Source organism: Lissotriton vulgaris, chromosome 2_2 (assembly GCF_964263255.1).
Source record: "Lissotriton vulgaris chromosome 2_2, aLisVul1.2, whole genome shotgun sequence".
NCBI classification, from domain to species: domain Eukaryota; kingdom Metazoa; phylum Chordata; class Amphibia; order Caudata; family Salamandridae; genus Lissotriton; species Lissotriton vulgaris.
The window spans coordinates 326,099,615-326,123,895 of NC_141688.1; the positions used below are offsets into that span (position 1 = coordinate 326,099,615).

Consider the following 24,281-nt stretch of genomic DNA (forward strand, 5'->3'; position numbering starts at 1 on the left):
TCTAGGCCCATCTGATCAGGAGTTTGCTGGCAGCCTGCCTCCGCCACTGGACTGTATTCACATTTGAAGGATATATTGAAACTCTCCTTAGATCTGGAGAATGAGCATCCCAACATGACCTGTGCGTGACGCGTCTGTGAAAGTCTTAGTGTGAGTCTGCAGAGGAACTCTGCACTCGTCTATCTTGAGAACATTCCAGCGCGAGCTGAACATAGAGATACTACTTCTAGGGCAATCTGCCTATGGAGATAATACTTCCAGCACCACCACAGTCAGTGTGGGCTTTTCATGCTCTCCCACGGAACATTCCAGCGCGAGCTTCTCCACAGAGTGAGCATGGGCTTTTCATTCTCACGTGGTGACCTGCACATAGAGATACGACTTCCAGCGCAAGCGCCACCACAGAGTCAGAGTGGGCTTTTCATGCTCTCCCACGGAGAACTATACACAGAGATACTACTTCCAGCATGAGCGCCACAACAGAGTGAACGTGGGCTTTTCATGCACTCCCACGGAGAGCTGCACATAGAGATACTACTACCAGCACCACCACATCGTGAGTGTGGGCTTTTCATGCTCCGCTACGAATAGCTGCACATAGAGGTACTACTTCTAGCGCGAGCGCCACAACAGAGTGAGCGTGGGCTTTTCATTCTCACACGTGGTGACCTGCACATAGAGATACTACTTCCAGCGCCTCCACAGAGTGAGTGTGGGCTTTTAATACTCTCCCACGGAGAGCTACACATAGAGATAACCCTTCCAGTGCATGCGCCACCACAGAGTGAGCATAGGCTTTTCGTTCTCACACGTGGTGACCTGCACATAGAGATAATGCTTCCAGCGCGAGCGCCTCCACAGAGTGAGTGTGAGCTTTTCATGCTCTCCCACGGAGAGCTACACAGAGATACTACTTCCAGCGCGAGCGCCACCACAGGGTAAGTGTGGGCTTTTCATGCTCTCCCACAGACAGCTGCACATAGAGATACTACTTCCAGCACGAGCGTCACCAAAGAGTCAGCATGGGCTTTTCATGCTCTCCCACGGAGAGCTGCACATAGAGATACTACTACCAGTGCGAGCGCCTCCACAGAGTGAGCGTGGGCTTTTCATGCTCTCCCACAGAGAGCTGCACATAGAGATACATCTTCCAGGGCGTGCGCCACCACAGGGTGAGTGACATGGGCTTTTCATGCTCTCCCGCGGAGAGCTACACATGGAGATACTACTTCCAGTGCGAGCGCCTCCACAGGGTAAGCGTGGGCTTTTCATGCTCTCCCACGGAGAGCTGCACATAGATACTATTTCCAGTGCGAGCGCCACCACAGGGGGATCGTGAGCTTTTCCTTCTCTCCTGCGGAGAGCTGCACATAAAGAAACTACTTCCAGCACGAGCGTCACCAAAGAGTCAGCGTGGGCTTTTCATGCTCTCCCATGGAGAGCTGCACATAGAGATACTACTACCAGCGCGAGCGCCACCACAGGGTGAGCGTGGGCTTTTTGTGCTCTGCTACGGAGAGCTGCATATAGATCTACTACTTCCAGCACCACCACAGGGCGAGTGTGGGTTTTTTGTGCTCTGCTACGGATAGCTGCACATACAGGTACTACATCTAGCGTGAGCGCCTCCACAGAGTCAGTGTGGGCTTTTCATGCTCTCCCACGGAGAGCTGCACATGGAGATACTACTACCAGTGCGAGTGCCACCACAGAGTCAGTGTGGGCATTTAATACTTTCCCAGAGAGAGCTGCACATAGAGATACTACTACCAGCGCGAGCGTCTCCACAGGGTAAGCGTGGGCTTTTCATGCACTCCCACTGAGATCTGCACATAGACATACTACTTCCAGAACCACCACAGGGTGAGTGTGGGCTTTTTGTGCTCCGCTACGGATAGCTGCACATAGAGGTGCTACATCTAGCGCGAGCACCACCACAGAGTTAGTGTGGGCTTTTCATGCTCTCCCATGGAGAGCTGCACATAGAGATACTATTTCTAGTACGAGCGCCACCACAGGGGGATCGTGAGCTTTTCCTTCTCTCCTGCGGAGAGCTACACATAGAGATACTACTTCCAGTGCGAGCGCCACCACAGAGTAAGCATGGGCTTTTCATGCTCTCCCACGGAGAGCTGCACATAGAGATACTACTACCAGCGCGAGCGCCACCACATGGTGAGCGTGGGCCGTTAATACTCTCCTGCGGAGAACTGCACATAGGGATACTACTACCAGTGCGAGCGCCTCCACAGGGTGAGCTTGGGCTTTTCATGCTCTCCCACAGAGAGCTGCACATAGAGATACTACTTCCAGCGCGAGCACCTCCACAGAGTCAGTGTGGGCTTTTCATGATCTCCCACGGAGAGATGCACATAGAGATACTACTACCAGTACGAGCGCCTCCACAGAGTCAGTGTGGGCTTTTAATACTCTCCAACGGAGAGCTGCACATAGAGATACTACTTCCAGCACCACCACAGGGTGAGTGTGGGCTTTTCGTGCTCCGCTACGGATAGCTGCCCATAGAGGTACTACATTTAGCGCAAGCGCCACCACAGAGTAAGCGTGGGCTTTTCATGCTCTCCCACGGAGAGTTGCACATAGTGATACTACTTCCAGTGTGAGCGCCACCACAGAGTAAGCGTGGGATTTTCATGCTCTCCCACGGAGAGCTGCACATAGAGATACTAGTACCAGTGCGAGCGCCTCCACAGAGTGAGTGTGGGCTTTTCATTCTCACGTGGTAACCTGCACATAGAGATACTACTTCCAGCACGAGCTCCACCACAGAGTGAGCGTGGGCTTTTCATGCTCTCCCACGGAGAGCTGCACATAGAGATACTAGTACCAGTGCGAGTGCCACCACAGAGTGAGTGTGGGCTTTTCATGCTCCCCCATGGAGAGCTGCACATAGAGATACTAGTACCAGTGCGAGCGCCTCCACAGAGTCAGAGTGGGCTTTTCATTCTCTCCCACGGAGAGCTACACATAGGGATACTACTTCCAGCGTGAGCGCCACCACAGAGTAAGCGTGGGCTTTTAATACTCTCCCAAGGAGAGCTGCACATAGAGATACTACTTCCAGTGTGAGTGCCACCACAGAGTGAGTGTGGGCTTTTCATGCTCTCCCATGGAGAGCTGTACATAGAGATACTACTTCCTGCGCGAGCTCCACCACAGAGTGTGGGCTTTTAATACTCTCCCAAGGAGAGCTGCACATAGAGATACTACTTCCAGTGTGAGCGCCACCACAGAGTGAGTGTGGGCTTTTCATGCTCTCCCATGGAGAGCTGTACATAGAGATATTACTTCCAGCGTGAGCGCCACCACAGAGTGAGTGTGGGCTTTTCATGCTCCCCCGCAGAGAGCAGTACATATAAATACTACTTCCAGCGTGAGCGCCACCACAGAGTGAGCATGGGCTTTTCATGCTCTCCCAGAGAGAGCTGCACATAGAGATACTACTACCAGTGCGAGCGCCTCCACAGAGTGAGCGTGGGCTTTTCATGCACGCCCTTAGAGAGCTGCACATAGAGATACTACTACCAGCGCGAGCACCTCCACAGAGTGAGTGTGGGCTTTTAATACTCTCCCAAGGAGAGCTGCACATAGAGATACTACTTCCAGTGTGAGCGCCACCACAGAGTGAGTGTGGGCTTTTCATGCTCTCCCATGGAGAGCTGTACATAGAGATACTACTTCCTGCGCGAGCTCCACCACAGAGTGTGGGCTTTTAATACTCTCCCAAGGAGAGCTGCACATAGAGATACTACTTCCAGTGTGAGCGCCACCACAGAGTGAGCGTGGGCTTTTCATGCACGCCCATAGAGAGCTGCACATAGAGATACTACTACCAGTGCGAGCACCTCCACAGAGTGAGCGTGGGCTTTTCATGCACGCCCATAGAGAGCTGCACATAGAGATACTACTACCAGTGCGAGCGCCTCCACAGAGTGAGCGTGGGCTTTTCATGCACACCCATAGAGAGCTGCACATAGAGATACTACTACCAGTGCGAGCGCCTCCACAGAGTGAGCATGGGCTTTTCATGCTCTCCCAGAGAGAGCTGCACATAGAGATACTACTACCAGTGCGAGCGCCTCCACAGAGTGAGCGTGGGCTTTTCATGCACGCCCATAGAGAGCTGCACATAGAGATACTACTACCAGTGCGAGCACCTCCACAGAGTGAGCGTGGGCTTTTCATGCACGCCCACGGAGAGCTGCACATAGAGATACTACTACCAGTGCGAGCGCCTCCACAGAGTGAGCGTGGGCTTTTCATGCTCCCCCACAGAGAGCAGTACATATATATACTACTTCCAGTGTGAGCGCCACCACAGAGTGAGTGGGCTTTTCATGCTCTCCCACAGAGAGCTGCACATAGAGATACTACTACCAGCGCGAGCTCCACCACAGAGTGAGTGTGGGCTTTTCATTCTCTCCCACGGAGAGCTGCAAATAGAGATACTACTTCCAGCGCGAGCGCCACCACAGAGTGAGTGTGGGCTTTTCATGCTCTCCCACGGAGAGCTGCACATAGTGATACTACTTCCAGCGCGAGCGCCACCACAGAGTGAGTGTGGGCTTTTCATTTTTTTTTTTTTTTTTTTTAAATATATTTTTATTGCAGAGTTATAAACCACAGGATACAATTAATCAGCCAGTTCACTCGTGATATCCCCCCGTCCAATAAGAAATCCCAGTCGTACACAGCCATTCAGCCCGCATCCCGGAGGCCGGGCGGCATATTACTTCGTTCAATAGGAAAACATCACGGTGCACGTCCCATAGGGACCATGGTTGAAATATCGTTTTGCGTATCTGCTTTTACCCCCCCACCCACAACAACACTCCCGTCAGCCATCCCAGTGATAATCAGTGGTACCGCCCTTGTCGGGACCTGCCCTAGGTGCTATGGGTTGTCACACCTGGCCGCTCTCCCCAGCCATTCCACACTCCACACAGTACCCACCGTCCTAGTAGATCAAAGGTGCCCTAACGAGCAACCATCTAATGGCTTCCGGCCCCCCCCAAACTCCCGTTAACCAGCCCCCTCAAAGCCCCCCCTCCCCTGGCAACTGCTAAGGTGTGTGCCTCGTCCTGTCGAATTGGATGGATCCACTACAGCGCGTGGTATAATACTTCTGTGTTCGCCCCGCGGCGTCCATCGGCTTAGTTCTCACCATCCTCATCCTCTACCAAAGAATCACGCAAAGCCTGTACCACTAACTCCCATGCATGCGCCGCATCCAATGCCTTCTCATTCCCCATCTTGACAGCCTGCTTCATCCGGAGCACACTCTCGCAGTCAGACCAACGCAGCAGTTCATTCTTCCATCTACGCAGTGAGGGTCCCCCCCTGGACTTCCAATGCCACGATATTTCCCTCTGCGCCAATATCAGACCCAGGTCTATGAATTTGCTTGTCACCTTGGTGTGTTTAGTATGCGGGAACCAGAGCAGCAGGCACGCCGCCATATCAAATTCCACCTCCCTGTCAGTCACTTCATTCAGGAGTTCCCCTACCTCCGCCCAATAGGTCCCCAGGTGTGAGCACCCCCAAAACAAATGGTCCATGTCCGCTCCTAGAGTCGAACACCGTGGGCATCGGGCATCCGGCACCTGAAAGTACCGCTGTAATTTCTCAGGAGTTAAGTAAGCCCTATGAAGCACATAGAAATGTACCTGCTGAAAGCGCGCATTTCTCGTGCCCTTCCACGTGCGCCGCAGGATGTGGCCCCACGCCGTATCCGGTATGGGTCGGCCTACGCTCACCTCCCATTTAGCCTTGAGCCCTTGGAGTGGTTCCAGTCCCTCATTCAGCATCCTATTATGGAGGCACGTCACAGCTTTGAACGTACCAGCCGCCATCACCACATATTGACACGCCATAGTCGTTGTGGGTTCCATGAGCCCCCCTTTCCAGTGCTTCTGCATGGCAGCCACCACTGCCGCGTGTAATAGGAAACCCCCATCAGGCAGCCCGAACTGGTCCCGGAGCACTTCGAACGGCGCCAAAGCCCCGTCTATGTACAAGTCGCCCACTACCTGCAGTCCTGCCTCTTCCCAATCCAGCAACGGGGACCAATCTCCCCCGTGCGGCAAAGCCGTCAGCATTCCGATCGGAATCTCCGGTGCATAAGGCCGCGATGCCCTCGCTCTCTGAAGGCTCCTCTGCCAGCACAGCCGGAGCGTCCGCTCTTCCATGGTGAGGGCCCGTAACTCGAGCCTCTGTTGCATGATGATGTAGGACAGCACGTGGCGTTGTATCCCCCGATCCCGGTCCTCCTCTGGACCCCGAAACACCCTAGCTACGTTCTGTGTAAGGACCTGCAACTGCGCCGCCAGATAATACAGCTCGAAGTCGGGCACAGCCATGCCCCCTTCTAGCTTGGGGCGAAGTAGCGTGCTCAGGGCCACTCTACGGCGGCCATGGCCCCATAGGAAGCCAATTATCATTGACCGCAGGTCTCTAAATACCCCCTGGGGAATCCAGACAGGCAGCGTTCGGAAATAATAGAGGAAGCGGGGGAGCGCCACCATTTTCAACAGTGCAATCCTACCCAGAACCGTCAGCGGGAGGGTCGACCAGAAAGACAAGCTGCCCCGCAGTGCCCGGACACAGCGACCAATGTTGCCCTCCAATAGGTCCGCAATCGCGTGGTAGATGCGAACACCCAAATAGGTGATGCAAGAGGGCTCCCATACCACCCCCAAATCGCTGCCAGGGACTGGCGAGCCCGCTCGCAGCGGGAACACACAAGTCTTCGCCCAATTGACCTTAAGGCCCGACAGCCGGCCAAACTCAGACAACAGATCCATCGCTCCGACCAACGCCCCCGAGGTGTCAGCCAGGTACAGGAGCAAGTCATCCGCATATAGCGATATATAATGCCACTGCCCGCCGCTGACTATCCCCTCGTACCTGTCACCTGACCTCGCATGGACCGCCAAGGGTTCCATCGCCAGAGCAAACAATAGGGGGGAGAGAGAACATCCCTGTCGTGTGCCCCTGCCCACCGGGTATGCCGCAGACACCAGGCCGCCCAAACGCACTCTCGCCGTTGCCGAGGTATATAAGACCCTCGTCCACCTTCGGAACCCCTCGCCCATGCCAAACCTCTCTAACACTCCATCCAGGAAAGACCATTCCAAACTATCAAAGGCCTTCTCGATGTCCACAGACAGGACCGCCGGAGCTCCCTCCCCGTCCAAGATGGCGTCCATTATTCCCACCAGGCGGCGGATATTCAGCGCCGTGCTCCTCGTGGGTATAAACCCGGCCTGGTCTTTGTGTACCAGGCCCGTCATATGTGGGGCCAGCCTGGTGGCTAGGATTCGGCTCAAGATCTTATAATCTACCGTCAGCATGGATAGCGGGCGATAAGACCTCACATCCGCGGCATCCCGGCCAGGCTTTAGGAGCGGTACAATCAAGGCCTCCCGCATGGACCCAGGCAATGCCCCCGCCTCGAAAGCTTCCGTATATACCACCAGCAGCCTGGGAGCCAAGCTGTCCACATACTGTTGATAAAATTCAATCGGCAGTCCGTCCACCCCGGGCGTCTTGTTGCGGGCCATATGTTTGATGGCCACCCGTATTTCCGTGAGCGTGATCGGGCTACCCAGCTCCTTCGCGTCCTCCTCGTCCAGGACCGGAAGCTGCCTCTCCCCCAGGTATTCCGCGATGTCCTGAACCCCCACTCTCAGCTGACTCTGGTATAACTCCTCATAATACCCCCTAAAACGTTCCAATACCGCAGCCTGGGAGTACACCATTTCTCCCTGCGCATTATTAATGCTGAGGATCGGGCAGCCCCTAAGTTCCGGGTTAGCTAGTCTGGCCAAGAGGGTACCCACCTTGTCCCTTTCTGCGTGTGCCCTGAGGATATACTGCCTGTAGTCATAACACCTTAAACGTTCCGTCTCGGTGGCAACCACTTCCTTCGCTTCCAATAACTGGGCCTGTAAATCTGGTCTAGCCGGCCTGCGGCGCTCCAAGTCCCTCAAAGTTTCTTCCGCTTTCATTAGGTCGTTCAATACAGTCGTGCGAGCATTCGAGAACCTACCCAAGCACACCCCTCTCACCACCACTTTCATTGCATCCCATTCAGTGGACCTACTCGTAGCCGTGCCCTCATTCGCTCCGAAATAGCTATCAACGCCCTGCCGAACCGCGTCGCTGAACACAGAATCCTCAAGCGTCTCCGGCCGAAGCCGCCATGTTGGTATCACTGAGCGCTCTCTCTGCCACTGAATGTGTACTAATAGGGGGTTATGATCGGAGATAGTCCTAGCCAGGTACTCCGCATGGGAAATCAATGGGGCTAGGGATCCACCGCAGAGCACCGAATCAATCCTGACATGCAGATCATGGAGAGCAGAATAAAAGGAATAATCCCTGGCTCCCCTGTGCCGCTCCCTCCAGACATCCAGCAACCCCCATCGTTCCTGCCAGTCCTTCCTGTGCGCGGCCAGCCTGCGCACCGGGGAGTCCACCAGGGGGGGATGGGACCTATCCAGAGCTACATCCGTGATCGAGTTGAAGTCCCCCCCCCAACACTATCGGACCCGCCAGGAAAGAGGCCAAGGACCCCGAGAGGCTATCAAAGTATCGAGCCTGGTCAGTGTTCGGTGCATAGACACAGCAGAAAACCACATCCCGTCCATATAACCTCCCCTCCACCGCCACAAACCGGCCATCCGGATCCACTACTTGATTCAGCACTTGAAAGGGTATCCCCGCCCTCGCCCAGATCAACACCCCCCTGGCATACGCTGAGTAAGTGGTGCCAAACACCTGGCCCCGCCATCTTTTCTGCAAGGCAGCGCACTCTTTTTTGGTGAGATGAGTCTCTTGGAGCATAGCAATCTGAACCCCCCTGCGTACTAGATATGCATGTACTTTGTGCCGTTTCACCATAGTACGCAGCCCCCGGACATTCCACGTCAGGCACTTCAAATTAGGTAATGTCCCCATTCCAACTTCGCACAGTCCGATTCAAATAACGAAGGTTCATAGCCCCCCCAATGCAGTTGCCCCCCCCCGAACATTCCCAAAACTGGAAAAACTCCCCAAACCCCACTCCCCAGGACAGAGCACACGAACCCAATGGCCGCCCCCATCCAAACCTTGAACCAACTTCTCGCACTCTTACCCTGTGGTCTCCACCACAGTCGGCCTTAAGGGCCCAAGGGGGGTGAGTCACCGCCGACCCCAGCAAGCGGAGCCCGCGCCCCGCGCCTTCATCCCCTCCGAAGCACACAGCTCCCCCTCCCGGCAACCCGCCCTCCAGCAACAGGATACCACCCTACCATGAAGTCTCGATCTAGTCCCAATTCTATCTCAGCCGCAGAAAATACCATCCGATGTCTGTGGGGTCACTATCGGCCCCTTCGAGCTTTCCGCCTCTGAAAGTTCCTCTCCCGTCCTGCTGCCTTCCCCTCCCGAGTCCGTTTCTGCCCGTTCACTGTTCTGTTGCGACCCTGTAATGGCCGCCGTCGCTGCGAGCGCATCCCTCTTCTCCGCCGCCATTTGAGCCTCCCGTTTCTCCCGCTGGCGCCTGTTGCGGGATCTGATGCGTTGTGACTGCCTCACCCGGGGCTGCTTGGGTTGGTCTCGCCTACTTTTATGCGATCTGTCCGTCCCCGCTCTATATGACTCCAGCCATTGCCAAACTTCATCCGGAGTCTGAAAAAAGTGTGTAGAGCCATCCATTATGATCCGCAGCTTAGCCGGGTAGAGCAAGGAGTACTGGATGCCTTCTTCCCTAAGCTCCTTCTTCACCGCAAGGAACGATGCCCTGTTCTTCTGGACCGCTTGAGTGTAGTCCGGGAAGATCGTGACCTTACTGTTCTCCACCTCATACGGGCCCGACATCCTGGCCCGCTGGATGAGGAGATCCCGGTCCTTGTAGTGGAGGAGCCGCACCACCATCGGTCGGGGGGGGCGGCCAAGCCCCGGCGGGCGAGCAGGCACCCGGTGAGCTCGCTCCAGGGTGAAAAAAGGAGTAAGCCCCTCCGGCGCCACCACAGTGCGGAACCAGTTCTCCATATAGGCCACCGCATCCTCCCCCTCAATTCGTTCCGGCAGGCCTACGACCCGCACGTTGTTCCGTCTATTGCGGCCTTCGGCATCCTCCGCCCTCCGCTCCAGTGAGTCCAGTCGGGCCAAAATGTCCGTGATCCTGTGCTCCGCGGTCACCACCGATGGCTTCAGGTCCAGCAACAGTCGGTCATGGTCCTTGACCCTGTCCGCCAGCTTCGCGTGATCCGCGCGTAGCAGCCCCAGGCCAGTGGCCACTTGGGCAATGTCATGGTGCAATGCTTCCTTAGTGGAGGTGATCGCATCAAGTATGGCATCCAAACGCCGGTTCAGCCGCTGTTCTTGGTCAAGCTCCGGGGAGGGACTCTCGCTCAGCCGAGTAGATGTCGCCGAGTCCCCCTCGCGACTCCAGGGCATCGGCCCTCCGATCGCCGCCATGCCAAGGTGCTGCGTCACAGGTCCAGTCTTGCGTGGACGCCTGTGGTTCCGTGCTAGTCTCCGGGCACCGGGCAGTGCAATGTCCCCACCGACTTTCTCAGGAGCAATGGCCAGGTAGACGAGCTCCGTTCCGTCACCCCCCTCCGAAGCCTGAGGGGGGAAGGATGAGTCTTAGGGCGGCGGCCAACGAAGGTCCCCAAGCTTCTGGGCGAATCAGGTCAGCGTCCCCTGGTCTCAGGACACAGCACCGCCGATCCTAGTGCCTCGGGCAGCCGAGTGCAGGAGCTCTTGCCACTCGGCGACAACTTGGCTCAGGGCTGAAGTTCGGGGCCGTCCGACCTCCTCGCCGCCATTTTCTTCGCACCCTCGGCAACACCTCGGCCGCCTCTTCTCTCGATCTTCTCGGGGCCAGCAGTCCCCCAGCGACCCTCCAATTGTGCCCAGCTGTCCCCTCACACTTCAGAGGGCAGGAACGTCGTCTTCGGGTCGCCTAGGGTCCCGAAAACAGGAGAATTAACGGGATTCCGCGCGGAGCTGCGAGCTCACGCCGCCATCCCGATCGGCGTCCAAGCCACGCCCCGAGTGTGGGCTTTTCATGCTCTCCTGCTACGGATAGCTGCACATACAGGTACTACATCTAGCGTGAGCGCCTCCACAGAGTCAGTGTGGGCTTTTCATGCTCTCCCACGGAGAGCTGCACATGGAGATACTACTACCAGTGCGAGCGCCTCCACAGAGTCAGTGTGGGCTTTTAATACTCTCACAGAGAGAGCTGCACATAGAGATACTAATACCAGTGCGAGCGCCTCCACAGAGTCAGTGTGGGCTTTTTTAATACTCTCCCACGGAGAGCTGCACGTAGAGATACTACTACCAGTGCGAGCGCCACCACAGAGTGAGCGTGGGCTTTTCATGCTCTCCCACGGAGAGCTGCACATAGAGATACTACTACCAGTGCGAGCGCCTCCACAGAGTCAGTGTGGGCTTTTAATACTCTCCCAGAGAGAGCTGCACATAGAGATACTAATACCAGTGCGAGCGCCTCCACAGAGTCAGTGTGGGCTTTTTTAATACTCTCCCACGGAGAGCTGCACATAGAGATACTACTACCAGTGCGAGCGCCACCACAGAGTGAGCGTGGGCTTTTCATTCTCTCCTACGGAGAGTTGCACATAGGGATACTACTACCAGCGCGAGCGCCACCACAGAGTGAGTGTGGGCTTTTCATGCTCTCCCACGGAGAGCTGCACATAGGGATACTACTTCCAGCGCGAGCGCCACCACAGGGTGAGCGTGGGCTTTTCATTCTCTCCCACGGAGAGCTACGCAGAGATACTACTTCCAGCGTGAGCGCCACCACAGGGTGAGCGTGGGCTTTTCATGCTCTCCCACGGAGAGCTGCACATAGGGATACTACTTCCAGCACCACCACAGGGCGAGCGCCACCACAGAGTAAGCGTGGGCTTTTCATTCTCTCCCACGGAGAGCTACACATAGGGATACTACTTCCAGCGTGAGCGCCACCACAGAGTAAGCGTGGGCTTTTCATTCTCTCCCACGGAGAGCTGCACATAGAGATACTACTTTCAGCGCAAGCGCCTCCACAGAATGAGCGTGGGCTTTTCATGCTCTCCCACGGAGAGCTGCACATAGGGATACTACTTCCAGCACAGAGTGAGCAACTGTGTGTCCTGCTGTCCCACAGGCAATGGAATATGTTGGTACTTTGCTTCAGAGATGCTTCCTACGCAGGAGTTTACTTGTTGGGGCTTTAAAACCGGCTGGAGCACCTCATTTGGTTTCCCTTTGTTTTCGGATTGTACTGAGCCTGCAATGCTATGTGACCAACAGCTTTCAGCTTCACGTCTAGATCCCCACCCACCACAAGATGCTACGCACTGTGTCCATGTACAAGACATGGAGGCATCCCGCCTTCCTCCGATGGACAGCTGGAAACGCTTCCAGAGGAAAGTGCCGGATGAATGGGCCTGGCCCCCTGTTGCAGCAGGCAGGCTGTTGAGGTTAGTTGTTGAGGCTTGAGTTAGATGCATCTTGGTTCAACTCCTAAACCAAAGGTTCAAAGCGAGAGACATGTCAGTCTTGGATTAGTGAGACTGCAGTGACTATGAATGCGAAGGCCACCTCTTCTGTGAACCGTGTCATTCGAAATACATATAAACAATACTTTTTGTAAATGAATCTTACTAAAAGCGCTCAGTTGGTTAGGGTATGGGCCAAGCTATGGCCTTCTTAAATTGGACATTTCCTTTGCTTTCCTTCCTTCAAATGGGTTTGGTGATATTAGTTCCTGTTTTTGAGAAAACAGAGTACAGCAAAGATTGGTTGCAGGTGAGAGATAATACACCCCCTCCGCACTGCTAACAAAAAAAACAATATAGACGTTCCCTCCCAAACCACCTCAAACCACTATTTCTATGCAACATCGTAGGGCTGCTAATCATGTTCATTCGGTCTCGAGTGAGGACCAGACTTCACCTGGCTGCTTCTTATTTTCCATCTAGTGAACCTTTAATGGAGTACAGGATGCCCATGGCATTTGCCACATGATGGTTTAATCCATCCCTCCTAAAGAAACATATTACCTTCTTCTAATATAATCTTGTTCAATTTTCGCTTCTCAAACATTTTAGAGCAGACTTTCTCCTCTGTTCGTTTGGGCGTTACATCCCACTTGAGCCGCCTTGCTTGGCGTGCCTTCCGTTTCGTTGCTGTGGCAGCTACTGCTTTATTGTATCCGTACGTCACCTCGATGGACGACCAGATTCATTGAAGACATCCGTCCACGGTGGCGAGTCTTTGCCAAAGACCAGATCATGGTGGGTTACAATCGGTGCCTTGAGCCCAAGGTTGCTTCTTTTGGATAAGGAGAACCTGAAGACTCCATGTCACCCACACCCCTCTTAACATGTACCTCACTTGACGCTTTGACTTCTTCAGAGGCACTCGGTGGTCAGAAACACTCCAGTCTGCAGTAGATTACCCTCCTCTGCAGAGGTGGTGGTGAGTAACTTTCAATCTTGGATGAAAACTGGCATTCTCCTGTTAAATACTTCAACACATGGTATTGTCTTTGAGACCAAGTGCAGGATGGGTCTGACCTCCATCAGACCTCCTCAGCTCCTTGACCTCTGACTGGACAGTCAGAAATGTGGGAGCTGCCCATTTGGAAACTCTGAGCCCCATGTCCTCCCTCCCTCCCCTTTAGTGCTGCGGTCAGAAGATGCTTCTCCTTTTACAGACCTTCTCCTCCCCTTTGTCACCGCTGTTGCATCGTTTGGTTGTTGCAGCTTTGATCGGCTTCTGCCTCAGCGGCTGCAGCGCCTTCTATTCACAAAACAGGAATCCAGGAACTCTAGACTGCCCACTGATGGAGCATTGATTTCTAGATCTTCTACTTCAAGTGTAATCATTAAATAAGAGAAGTTAAAAGAATCGATCATCTACATCAAACCTTATAAACAATAAAATCATTGAGACCTTAGTACAGTCAAAAAGGAGAATTTGTGTGAGTTAAAGGTATTTTTAATAGATTCTTTAGTTTCTTTTTTTTTAATTTTCAATCTTTATTTCGGCCAATTTGACCATCAAAGATAAACAATAAAACACATGTAATACAATATAAAACCTTTCCACCATAAAAAGAAAATAAATACATCTTAAGTAACAGTAGATAAAAGGTCATACATTAAAATTCGTGTTCTTGTACTTAGGTACTCAACTGCGACTTTAAAATACGGGTGCGGGTATGCCAGACACTTGTAAGGAATTTGGCTAGTGCGAACACCGTTGGTCCCGAAACATCAGTTTTTAAAATTCTATACATCGGGAGGTACTGCCTACAACCAAAGTTTCTGATAAGGGGTAAAAGCCAATATTTCCTAGCGGCCTTATACATCAAACCTTATAAACAATAAAATCATTGAGACCTTAATACAGTCAAAAAAGAGAATTTGTGTGAGTTAAAGGTATTTTTAATAGATTCTTTAGTTTCATTATTTATTCAATAAGCATCAGTCCTTTAATAATCATTCGAAATTAATATAATCCAATAATCAATGTCAATATGAGTTCAAATAAAATGTTGGTAAGAATAACATTTAAAATTGAAATAATACAGCCAGCATTTCCCATTAAAAAACATTCTCTAAATTAAATTAGAAAGGAACATCATGAGGTCACTTCAGAAACCCCAGAAAGAGTTCTGATAAGAGAATAACTGCAAAAGCACAAAGCCTTTGCACATCTAATAAAGAAAATGTCAAGCTGGAAAGTGTTCCCAGCTATAAATCAGCAGACAAATAAAGGAGAGCAAAAGTTGAAAAGTAACGTCTCATAAAAAGAAATATGGTCTCACGAAACCCAGTAATGGATCTCCAGAAATGCGAGTGAGAGAAGCCCCTCTCGGGGCTAGGAACACGTACTAATATTAACACACAATATTGTAGATGGAAATAAATATTACATTTTTCATTCACAACATTCAAAAGAATTACAATAAACAGTTGGGAATAGATAAACGCCCCCGTTTCTCATGTCTTCACAATGGGCCACAGACAGAAGTCCTTGAAAAGATACTTCAGCCACATTTTGTGATTCAGACGGTTCTTCCCATGAATCCTCCTTCCGTTGCCTCCTCTCCTCCAGTGAAAACCTCCCTATCAGTTGTCTAGTACATATCAAATGCATACTCACTAAGACAGGCTTTTGGAAAGTTACAGCATCGGCATTGTAGAGAAAAGCATCTTCTTCTAAACAGCTCAATGCTGAAAACAGGCGTTTCAATGTTAGGTTGTAAATCTTTGCTAAAATCGCATCAACGGTCAGGCTAACTTAAGTCTGTACATCAATATTTCTTTGTGTTCTGATAATACTTAAGTGTGGTTGTTTGTAAAATACAATGCATATTTTATGCATAAACTCTTGCACTTTTCAGTTAAGTGCATTTTTGTCATATGAAGAATTCCTCTATGGTTGCAATGCCTTTAATTTTGAACTTCAAAAAACTGGAATCCCGAAACTCTAGACTGTCCACCATGCAGCAGTTCAGGATGTAACCAGACTTCAGTAACGGACAGATTCAAGCTAGCCTGGCTGATACAGGGTGAAAGCCCGAAACCGGTCCCAGAATTCTTATTTCCGGTTCAGGGAGGACCTGGTCTGGCACTTCGGGCTGGACTGTTCCCATGGGGCACAGGGTCAAGACGGATTTGCATATGGCTGGGTTCAAACTGGAATGGCATGGTGAGCAAAATAACGATGGATTTAGGCCCAGATTTCTGTACTGGGGTGAATGTTTGATTCATTCCGTCCAATTGTTCTTTTTGCACATCTCTCCTTATAGCAGGTCGCAAAGACGCAGTCCAGCTTTGAAAATTGTATATTTGCGTTGTTTGTATTCCAAAACAAGACCACATGAGTGTAAACGCAAAGCAGAAATTGTCACTGATGCTTCTCTGAAACAGAGAAATGTTAGTATGGATCTAACCAGAGGACGGAGTAACAATGGGGAAACGATAATAGTAACAATATGATCTGTTCTTCAAGCCTACTAGGCAGAGAGGTCTTACATTTATTTAGAGATTCATTAAGTTGTGCAAATTAAATTTACAGAAAATTCTCAGTAACGATTTGACCCCAATGGGGAGATCAAACTCTCTTCTGCGTCGTATCGCAGTATGGATGTCTAATCAGCGGAGCTTCACATTTTCATACCTACAAAGCTCTCGTGTTCTCTCGTCCTAAGGGTCTCTCATCGACTGATTATTCATAAAACACATAAATCTACTCTGTCAGCAATCTTGAATAAATACAGATTTGGAAATATACAATTTGTTATTGGAAATTTTACTTATGAATACTAGAAGTGGGAACACAAATTATAAGTGAACCTAGTCTGACTCCTGAGGCACAGCCGGGAGACGTTAGTTGTTTGGCTATTTTAAAACTTGTAAAATTGTGTTATTCTGTGATTTTACCTGTACTTCGAGCGACGCTCGCCAGGCACTCCCTTGACCTTAGACCCCCCCGCGCAGCCGAGGTCAGCGCTGACGCGGGAGAGGGAAACCAGGTGCAGGACACGCCCCTGCTTCAGAGACCACACCTCTTTTCTCCCTATAAAATAATATGTTTACACCAGACGCGCAGCGGACGGGCGCAGCGGGCGCGTCGTCTGCGCGCTGAAGGCGCGCCTAAGGCAAGCCCGTCTGGGCCCGGACGGCCCTAGGCCCGGTCACCATGCCCAATTTTCCCAGGCACCACCTTACCTATACCCGAGACATGTTTCTGGCACTGAATCCGCATAAACACTCTACCTGTAATTACATCTATACTGGAGATAACTCCTTCACCTGCTGTAGTCTCTGCAACCCGCCACGCGCTGAGACAGAACGCCATGGCCCACAACTCGGCCTCCTCAACTGCAGGTCGCTCGTCAAACACGCCCACGAGATAAACCTCCTTATTTTAGATCACGCCATTGACATTCTGTTTCTCACAGAAACATGGCTTACTCCTAACAACGGCTCTGATATGGTTAATGCCCTCCCTCCCGGCAACCAAATCTGCTCATTGAATAGACCGTGTGGCAGAGGAGGTGGATTAGCCATAATATACAAAGAGCACCTCATTGGCGGAATCGATGATGGCAACATTAAAGATTGCGAAAGTTGCCATTTCCCCGTACAAATCTCGCCAGAAACGTCTGTCTGGGTTGCTTGTATACCGTGCCCCAGGCCCACTTGCCGAGTTCCCCAGCAGGCTTACTGATCATGTCACCCTTAAAGCAACTACTTCTTCTAACTTCCTCTTATTAGTTGACTTCAATTTCCACTTTTTGGTTGGTTGGTTGGTTGATAGCTTTATTTTGATATGCGAGTATCATAAAAGCATTACAAAACAAGTATATAAAATCAGCACATCGTAAAAGACTGTACATTTAAGAACAAGGCAGATAAAAACTGGCAATTTCATCAGAAATAAATTAGTTAAAAAGTGAATTAAATTGATATGGACAGTCTTTTTAAGCGGATCAACCATGCCCATTTTAAAAATTTAGATACAGCACAAACTATGGGAGAGGATGTATCTGTTAATAAAATCCGTAAGGCCACCATATGCTGGCGAGTACCCAGTTGTCTGCATAGGGGTTTAAGCCAGTAAGATCTTGGGCGGGCATAATCGGGACATTCAAAAAGGAGATGAGCCACGGTTTCGGGCCTAGTTGTACATAGGGCGCAGTGCCGTGATGCCTGCGCGGGCATATTCCATCTTGAGAGGAGGTCTGCTAGAGGTAAAGTGCCTAGTCTAAATTTGATATAGAGTGCCCGGTCCACAGAGACTGTGATTATGTTCAGGTAAGGCTCAAAAGCAACAACGTCTTTTATTTTCAGGTAAGCTGCGGTGGAATTGCAGTGGCGCGGGTTGCTGATGAGCTGGGCGGAGCCCAAAGGAGAAGAGGCCGGAGGCGTGCCTGGTCCTTGATTGCTTTGCATCCCGCATCCAGAAGCACCGGAACTGTAGGCGTGCTCATCGGGATGGCCAGGAGGTCCTTCAGGAATTTGTTCTCGGCCTTGGTCAAAACCTCCATGTTACCAAGGCCCCATAGCTCAGCCCCGTAGAGAGATGCCGTTACAGCTCTGGCTTTATAAATGTCAATTATTGGAGCTATGCAATGTTTTGATGAGTTGTTGTACTCCTTCAACAGAGCTCCCCCCACCCTTTTGTGGCTGATGGTCATTTTGTTGATGTGGGGAGTCCAGCTCATGGCATCGCTCATACGAATCCCCAGGTAGTCAAATTCTGATACTCTTTCAAGGGGAATGGAGTTCAGTATACGAGGGCGGCCAAGCTTACGGGGGGTGCATGATTAGATATTTGGTTTTGTCCACATTGATGACAAGTCCTCTTTTTGTACAAAAGTCCTGGAAGCGGTTCAAAAGCTTCTGGAGGCCCTGGGGAGTTTTGGAGATGAGGAGGGTGTCGTTGGCAAACAACAGGGTTGGAATCCTTACGCCCCCCCCAATGAGGGGACGTCTGCTAGTTCTCTTATTAGGAGACTTCAATCTCCACTTTTTGGACCCTACCGACACCCCCGCAGCCGAACTGCTGCTAGACCTCTCTTCCATTGGCCTTTGCTTAATGAATTCACAGGCCACCCATGACAAAGGCCAGCTACTGGATCCAATTTTCACAAACATTCATGACCTTAAAACTCACGTGCCCCTCCCTCTTCCTTGGACAGACCATTTCCTGATCCCCAGTGACTGGCACCTGGACATCTCCCCACCCCAACTGCCTAAAATCAGAACCCTCACCAGGCGTTGGCACAAACCTGTACCAGAAGAATGGGCATCCAAACTCAGGGAATCTACCCCTTCCCCCACTCATAACCCCATAACTGCCGATATTGAATTTAATGCCTGGCTCACCCAATCATTGGACTCTCTTACCTCGATCTAGCACCCTTAAACGAGCCAAGAGAGTCAACCCTTCCCCCTGGTACACCCCTGAACTGAATGTTCTACGGAAGAAATGCAAGAGGGCGGAACGCGCATGGAGGAAAGATAAATCTGCAGATAAGAAAGACGCGTTCCGGTCTTCCTTAAGAACCTACAAACTTGCGCTCCATAAAACCAAGAGCTCATTTTACGAGGAAAGAATTAAAAGCTCATCCTGCTCCGCTCAGGAAACTTTTACCATTCTAAAAGATCTTCTCCATGTCCCAGATCCCCCTGCGAAACCCCTGGACCCTAAATCCGCGGAAAATAAATGCATCAAACTGGCAACATTCTTCGATGAGAAAATCCAAAAAATTCTCGCTTCTCTACCATCTATCGCTATCGGTTGCACAGGTGGTGACAGCCACAGCCCTCTCCCTTGCCGCAGTTTGTCCCCTGACACCCTTACTCCCTATTTAGATACCTTCGGTCCAGTAACCACAGAAGTGGTAACCGCGATGTTTGCCACTATCAAAAGTGGCTCCCCCAGCGACCCGGTCCCTTTGCGCTTCCTCAAGAAAGTGGCCCCCACTGTTATCCCTCCGCTCACGGCCCTCATCAACGCTTCTCTACTGCAGGGAGAAGTCCCTCCTAGCTGGAAAGCAGCTGTGGTCAAAGGTCTTCTTAAAAAACCCTCATTGGACCCTCAGGACCTAGCCAACTATAGGCCAATTTCCCTCCTCCCAGGAAATAGCAAAATCACGGAGAAATTAGTGAACAAAAAGCTATCACTATTCCTAGAAACTAACAACCTGCTTAGGAGCTCTCAGACAGGCTTCCGTCCAGGCCAGGGCACTGACACCGCCCTCCAGGCGGCAGTGGAGAAGGCCAGAAGCATTTTAGACACAGGAGGATCAGTGGCAGTGATCCTCCTGGATCTCAGTGCGGCCTTCGACACTGTCAATCACCAGGTTTTAATTCAGCGTCTGAGAGACATTGGAGTGAAGGGCACGGCCCTGAAGTGGCTCGCGTCATTCCTCAGTTGCCGTTCCTTCCAAGTCAGGGAGAATGACAGCCACTCCCCTGCGGTCCCCCTCCGCTGTGGGGTACCGCAGGGTTCATCACTAAGCCCTACGTTGTTTAACGTCTATATGTCCCCGCTGGAGGAGTTGGTCACCCCGTTTGGAGTGACGATTATCAATTACGCCGACGACACCCAGCTGGTGGTGACCCTCTCCCATCCTAACCAAGAACCCTCCAACCTCCACAGCTGCCTTACTGAAATCCATGGCTGGATGAACACCTCAGCATTGAAACTTAACGGGTCCAAGACTGAAATCTTGCTGCTTGGACAAAAAGGGCCCTCTTTGCCGCCCAACATCTGGCCCGCCTGTTTAGGTGATCCCCCTGTTCCCAAAGACGAGGTTAAGAGCCTGGGTGTATGGCTTGAGAAAGATCTGACCTTCAGAACCCAGGCAAAAAAAACAGCGGGAATCTGCTTTAGACTTCTCAGGGCATGCAGGAAGGTGCTTCCCCTGCCCCCCCCCCCCACCCCACTTCCCAGAAATTGCTGATCCAGGGCCTTATTTTGTCTAGGCTGGATTACAGCAATACAATCTACCTGGGAGTCCCGGAAGCCACACTCGACACCTTACAGAGAATCCAGAACGTTGCTGCCCGACTTCTTACGAACACCCCGGCCAGATCATCAGCAAAGCCAGCCTTGAAGCAACTTCACTGGCTTCCAGTCAGAGAGAGATTGGTCTTCAAGGCCCTCTGCCTGGCACATAAACTCCTTCACAACAAAGGTCCCCCCATTCTAAAAAACTTCATCATTCCTTACAAAGCTACCAGGTCACTCCGGTCAAACCACGAGAACTTCATCACCGTTCATAGAGTGAAAAAAACAAGGTCTGGAGGCCGCCGCTTCTCTGTAAACATAGCAAAGCACTGGAATAGTCTCCCCCGGACACTGAGAACAGAACCAAACCTCCTCCATTTTAGAAAAGCACTGAAAACGCTCCTCTTCCCCTGATCTTCCCATCTTTTCCGCTACTGCTCCCTCCTGACTTTCTAGGTTCTAGCGCTGGGATGCTCACGGGTTACTACGCGCTCTACAAAATCCTTAAATAAATAAATAAAATGAATAAATAAGTAAAAATGATTACTCAAGGCGTTCCAAGATAGTGAGCCGTTCTAGGATTACTGGGAGGACAGTAAAGTTCACACTCTGATTGCTAGCTTAGATCAAATTATATATACGTTTGTAGTAGCTCTCAATCGTTCATACGTGACGTGCATCATACATTACAGGTTAAGATTAAAAGGAATTACTTTTCAGTCATAAATCAATATTAAGATGGTCATTTGGAGAAAAAGGCACTCAATAGAAAATGAAAGTAATCAAATAAAAGCAGAACAAAGAAATTAAATGGACCACTGATATACATTACAGTGACCTGTACAGATGTGCATAGAGCTCACGTTCCTCTGATGTACAGTAATTAGTATGGTGTTTATTGATCACAATTACCACGGACACTAACATGATGTACGTTTTCACGGAATGACAAGCGGAGGGATTTGTAATACCGTACACGTTCTCTTGAATCATTTTTGCATGTAGAGCTTATTCCTTTTTGACTTTCAGTACTGAACAGGGTATTTTTTGATTATTATCACCTTGAAGATTTCAAACTTGTAATGTTCTCTTGTGTGTCCTTGTGGAACATAAGGTGTGTAAACTTCAAAGGCAACTGTATTGTGCCTCATGGCATCTGAAGTGGTTAGTCTGACCCCACCGGGGGTATTCAAGTGCAATAATCAGCTTGTTAAAAAATTCCTTTACTGAATTTGCATCAGAAGGCTGAGTGAAGGGCTCTGGGTGCTGGTTTTAGACCTGGCACTCCCTGTAGTCCTAGTACAAGGGGTTGCTACCAATTCTTGTTTGAGTGTTTGATGGTGGAGAAGCAGTGAGTGGAGGGAGGTCTCTCCCCTCAGAGCACATGGACGGGCTCTCCCTGGAGAAGGCTCCCTGTAGTTCTAGTACAAGTGGTTGCTACCAATGCTTGTTTGAGTGTTTGAAGGTGGAGGAGCAGTGGGTGGAGGGAGGTCTCTCCCCCTCAGAGCACATGGACGGGGTCTCCCTGGAGGACGCTGTCTGACCCCATCCCTTCTCTTGCTCTGGTTTGCAGGTTCCACGCGCTCTACCGGGACCTGTACCAGGGGATCATGGCCTCGGATGACCAGGAGGATCTGAAGTGGTGGCGAAGCACCCACGGACCCGGCATGGCCATGTACTGGCCACAGTTTGAGGTAGGTGCCAGGTTACTTACCTTTACACTGGGAGGGCTGCTCAACACTTGAAACAAGTCCAGCGAACTCTGAACTCACAGCAGTGGTGCTCTGTACCACAGTGCAGGCTTCCACACTGAATCCACACCACCCTTCTCTGCCTTTGATGGAACTTCAACGAGACCGCATTGAGCAGACATTGAAAAGTATGTGTTTGTGGCGTGTGTGCTTTAGCTGTACATGCTGTGTGTAAGTCTGGCATCTTGTGTTGGGCTCAGATGATTACAAGTTTTCTTCGAGTCGCAAGGCTGTATGACTACTCCTCTTGGTAATGCTGCGACGGGTCATCGACAATTGACAGTTTGTGTTTTTCTGTTGACTGGCTTGGTTGCAATCTCTTGCGCTCTGATTCGAGACTCGTTAGGACTCCTTTTGGTTAGCTAGTAAAGATTCAATCAACTGTACTGTCTCAATCGTGTAGTTAAGTCTCCTTTCTGAGCCCTTACCCTTCTGCGTTGCGGGTCTTCGACTCACCTTCTCGGGCCTATGGGCCGTGCCTGGCTGCACCTCTTTCACTTAGAATTTATCAAAGCAAGACCTGCTCATGGAACGCACCACATGGCATTTTGGGCCTAATTGTTCTGAATATCCCCATACCAACCAACATTCCGTCTGTAAACTATACCTCTCGTCTGATCATTGCGAGGAAAGCTGTGAAGCTTGTAAGTCATTTAGATCGAAGAAAACTCTTAGAGATCAACGCTCCAGATGCCAAGAGATGCAGCGGAAAGAAGTGGACAATGTACTGGATTTTTTTCTATCGACTACAAGCGGATGAGGAGGAAGCATCGGCACCACAAGAGGAATCACTATCTATTCATGATTCAGAGTCTGACCTTGAACAAGATTCAGCCACCCTCCAGCCGGCACAAAAGCATCAGGCGGGGAATACGCTTATCCCTGATCCAGAGCCCAAACCATTGACTTTGTCCGAAAAGACTACTTTCAGTCCACCGCTGCAAAAAGGCCATGACTCGCACTTAAAAATTGATTCAGAAGCCCCCCCCCTCGAGCTCTGCTCTGCCTACAGCAGGGGCCTCCACCAAATCAGTGCCCATAACTCCTCCGGTATCTGTTTCGGCACCGAAAAGCATGGTGCTTTGTAGCCAAGCAAAACAGCACCGAAAACAAAACATCCTCCGGCTCCGTAATATTCCACTTCGAATCCAGATCGTCGCCGGAACCGATCCTCCATGTAATGCAGGAACGGCTCCTTCCCTGGCAAAAAAATCTCCAAATATAGCCTGGGACGAAGAAAATTATTCTCCAGTCAGCAAAGCCTCACTTTTCAAAGAGACTGTTATCGATTCCAGAGGTGTTAGGTATTCCTCTGCAGCCTCCAAAGAAAATGCAGGATGAGGCCAGTAGTCTTCTGCACATCCTTATTTCACTTCCACCTAACCCACCAACCTCAGCATCCACTCCACCAACACCTCACTCGCCACAACTATCTGGGGAACATCCTTTTCGACGTGGATTTTACTCCGCAGTACTTTTACAACGCGTCCGTTACAACGCAAGGCGTAACCACGACTTGCGCTGGAGGGCACTAGAGGATAAAGAATAGTATATTTACTATTTCAACACCTTCCCTAGTATCCACGGGGACTGGTGTTAGAATAGTAAATTATACTATTCACTATCAGCGCCCCCCAACGCAAGTTGTTGTAACGACTTGCGTTGTTAAAGACGAGTTGTAAAAGCACGCGTTGTGACGGTACGCGTCGTACCGTCATACATCCCAACTATCTGAGGTAGGGAATATATCCCCTCGCTCACCCATCATCGAAGATGATGACTTGCCACAAGACATGCACCCGGGGGTGCTTGGGGATAATTATGATATTGAGCCAGAAGGAGAAACAGACCCCGATCGGTATCCCACTAGGCCATCACCACCTGCCGATGCTTCTGCAAATCAATATTTAATAAATAGCAAGGGCAGACGTTTTCCCTCAAGTACCTTTAATTAAAGACACAATAGAG

General features: G+C 50.8%; 1 protein-coding gene across 5 annotated transcripts in view; it reads left to right on the forward strand.

Moving 5' to 3' along the window:
* Positions 1 to 24,281, forward strand: part of PACSIN3 (protein kinase C and casein kinase substrate in neurons 3) — a 319,761-nt gene that overhangs the window by 248,121 nt on the left and 47,359 nt on the right. For all 5 annotated transcript variants that reach the window (XM_086959721.1, XM_086959717.1, XM_086959718.1 and 2 more), the window contains exon 9: positions 22,136 to 22,256. In XM_086959721.1, the coding sequence (XP_086815847.1) occupies positions 22,136 to 22,256 (121 nt within the window). The remainder of the gene's footprint in view (positions 1 to 22,135; positions 22,257 to 24,281) is intronic.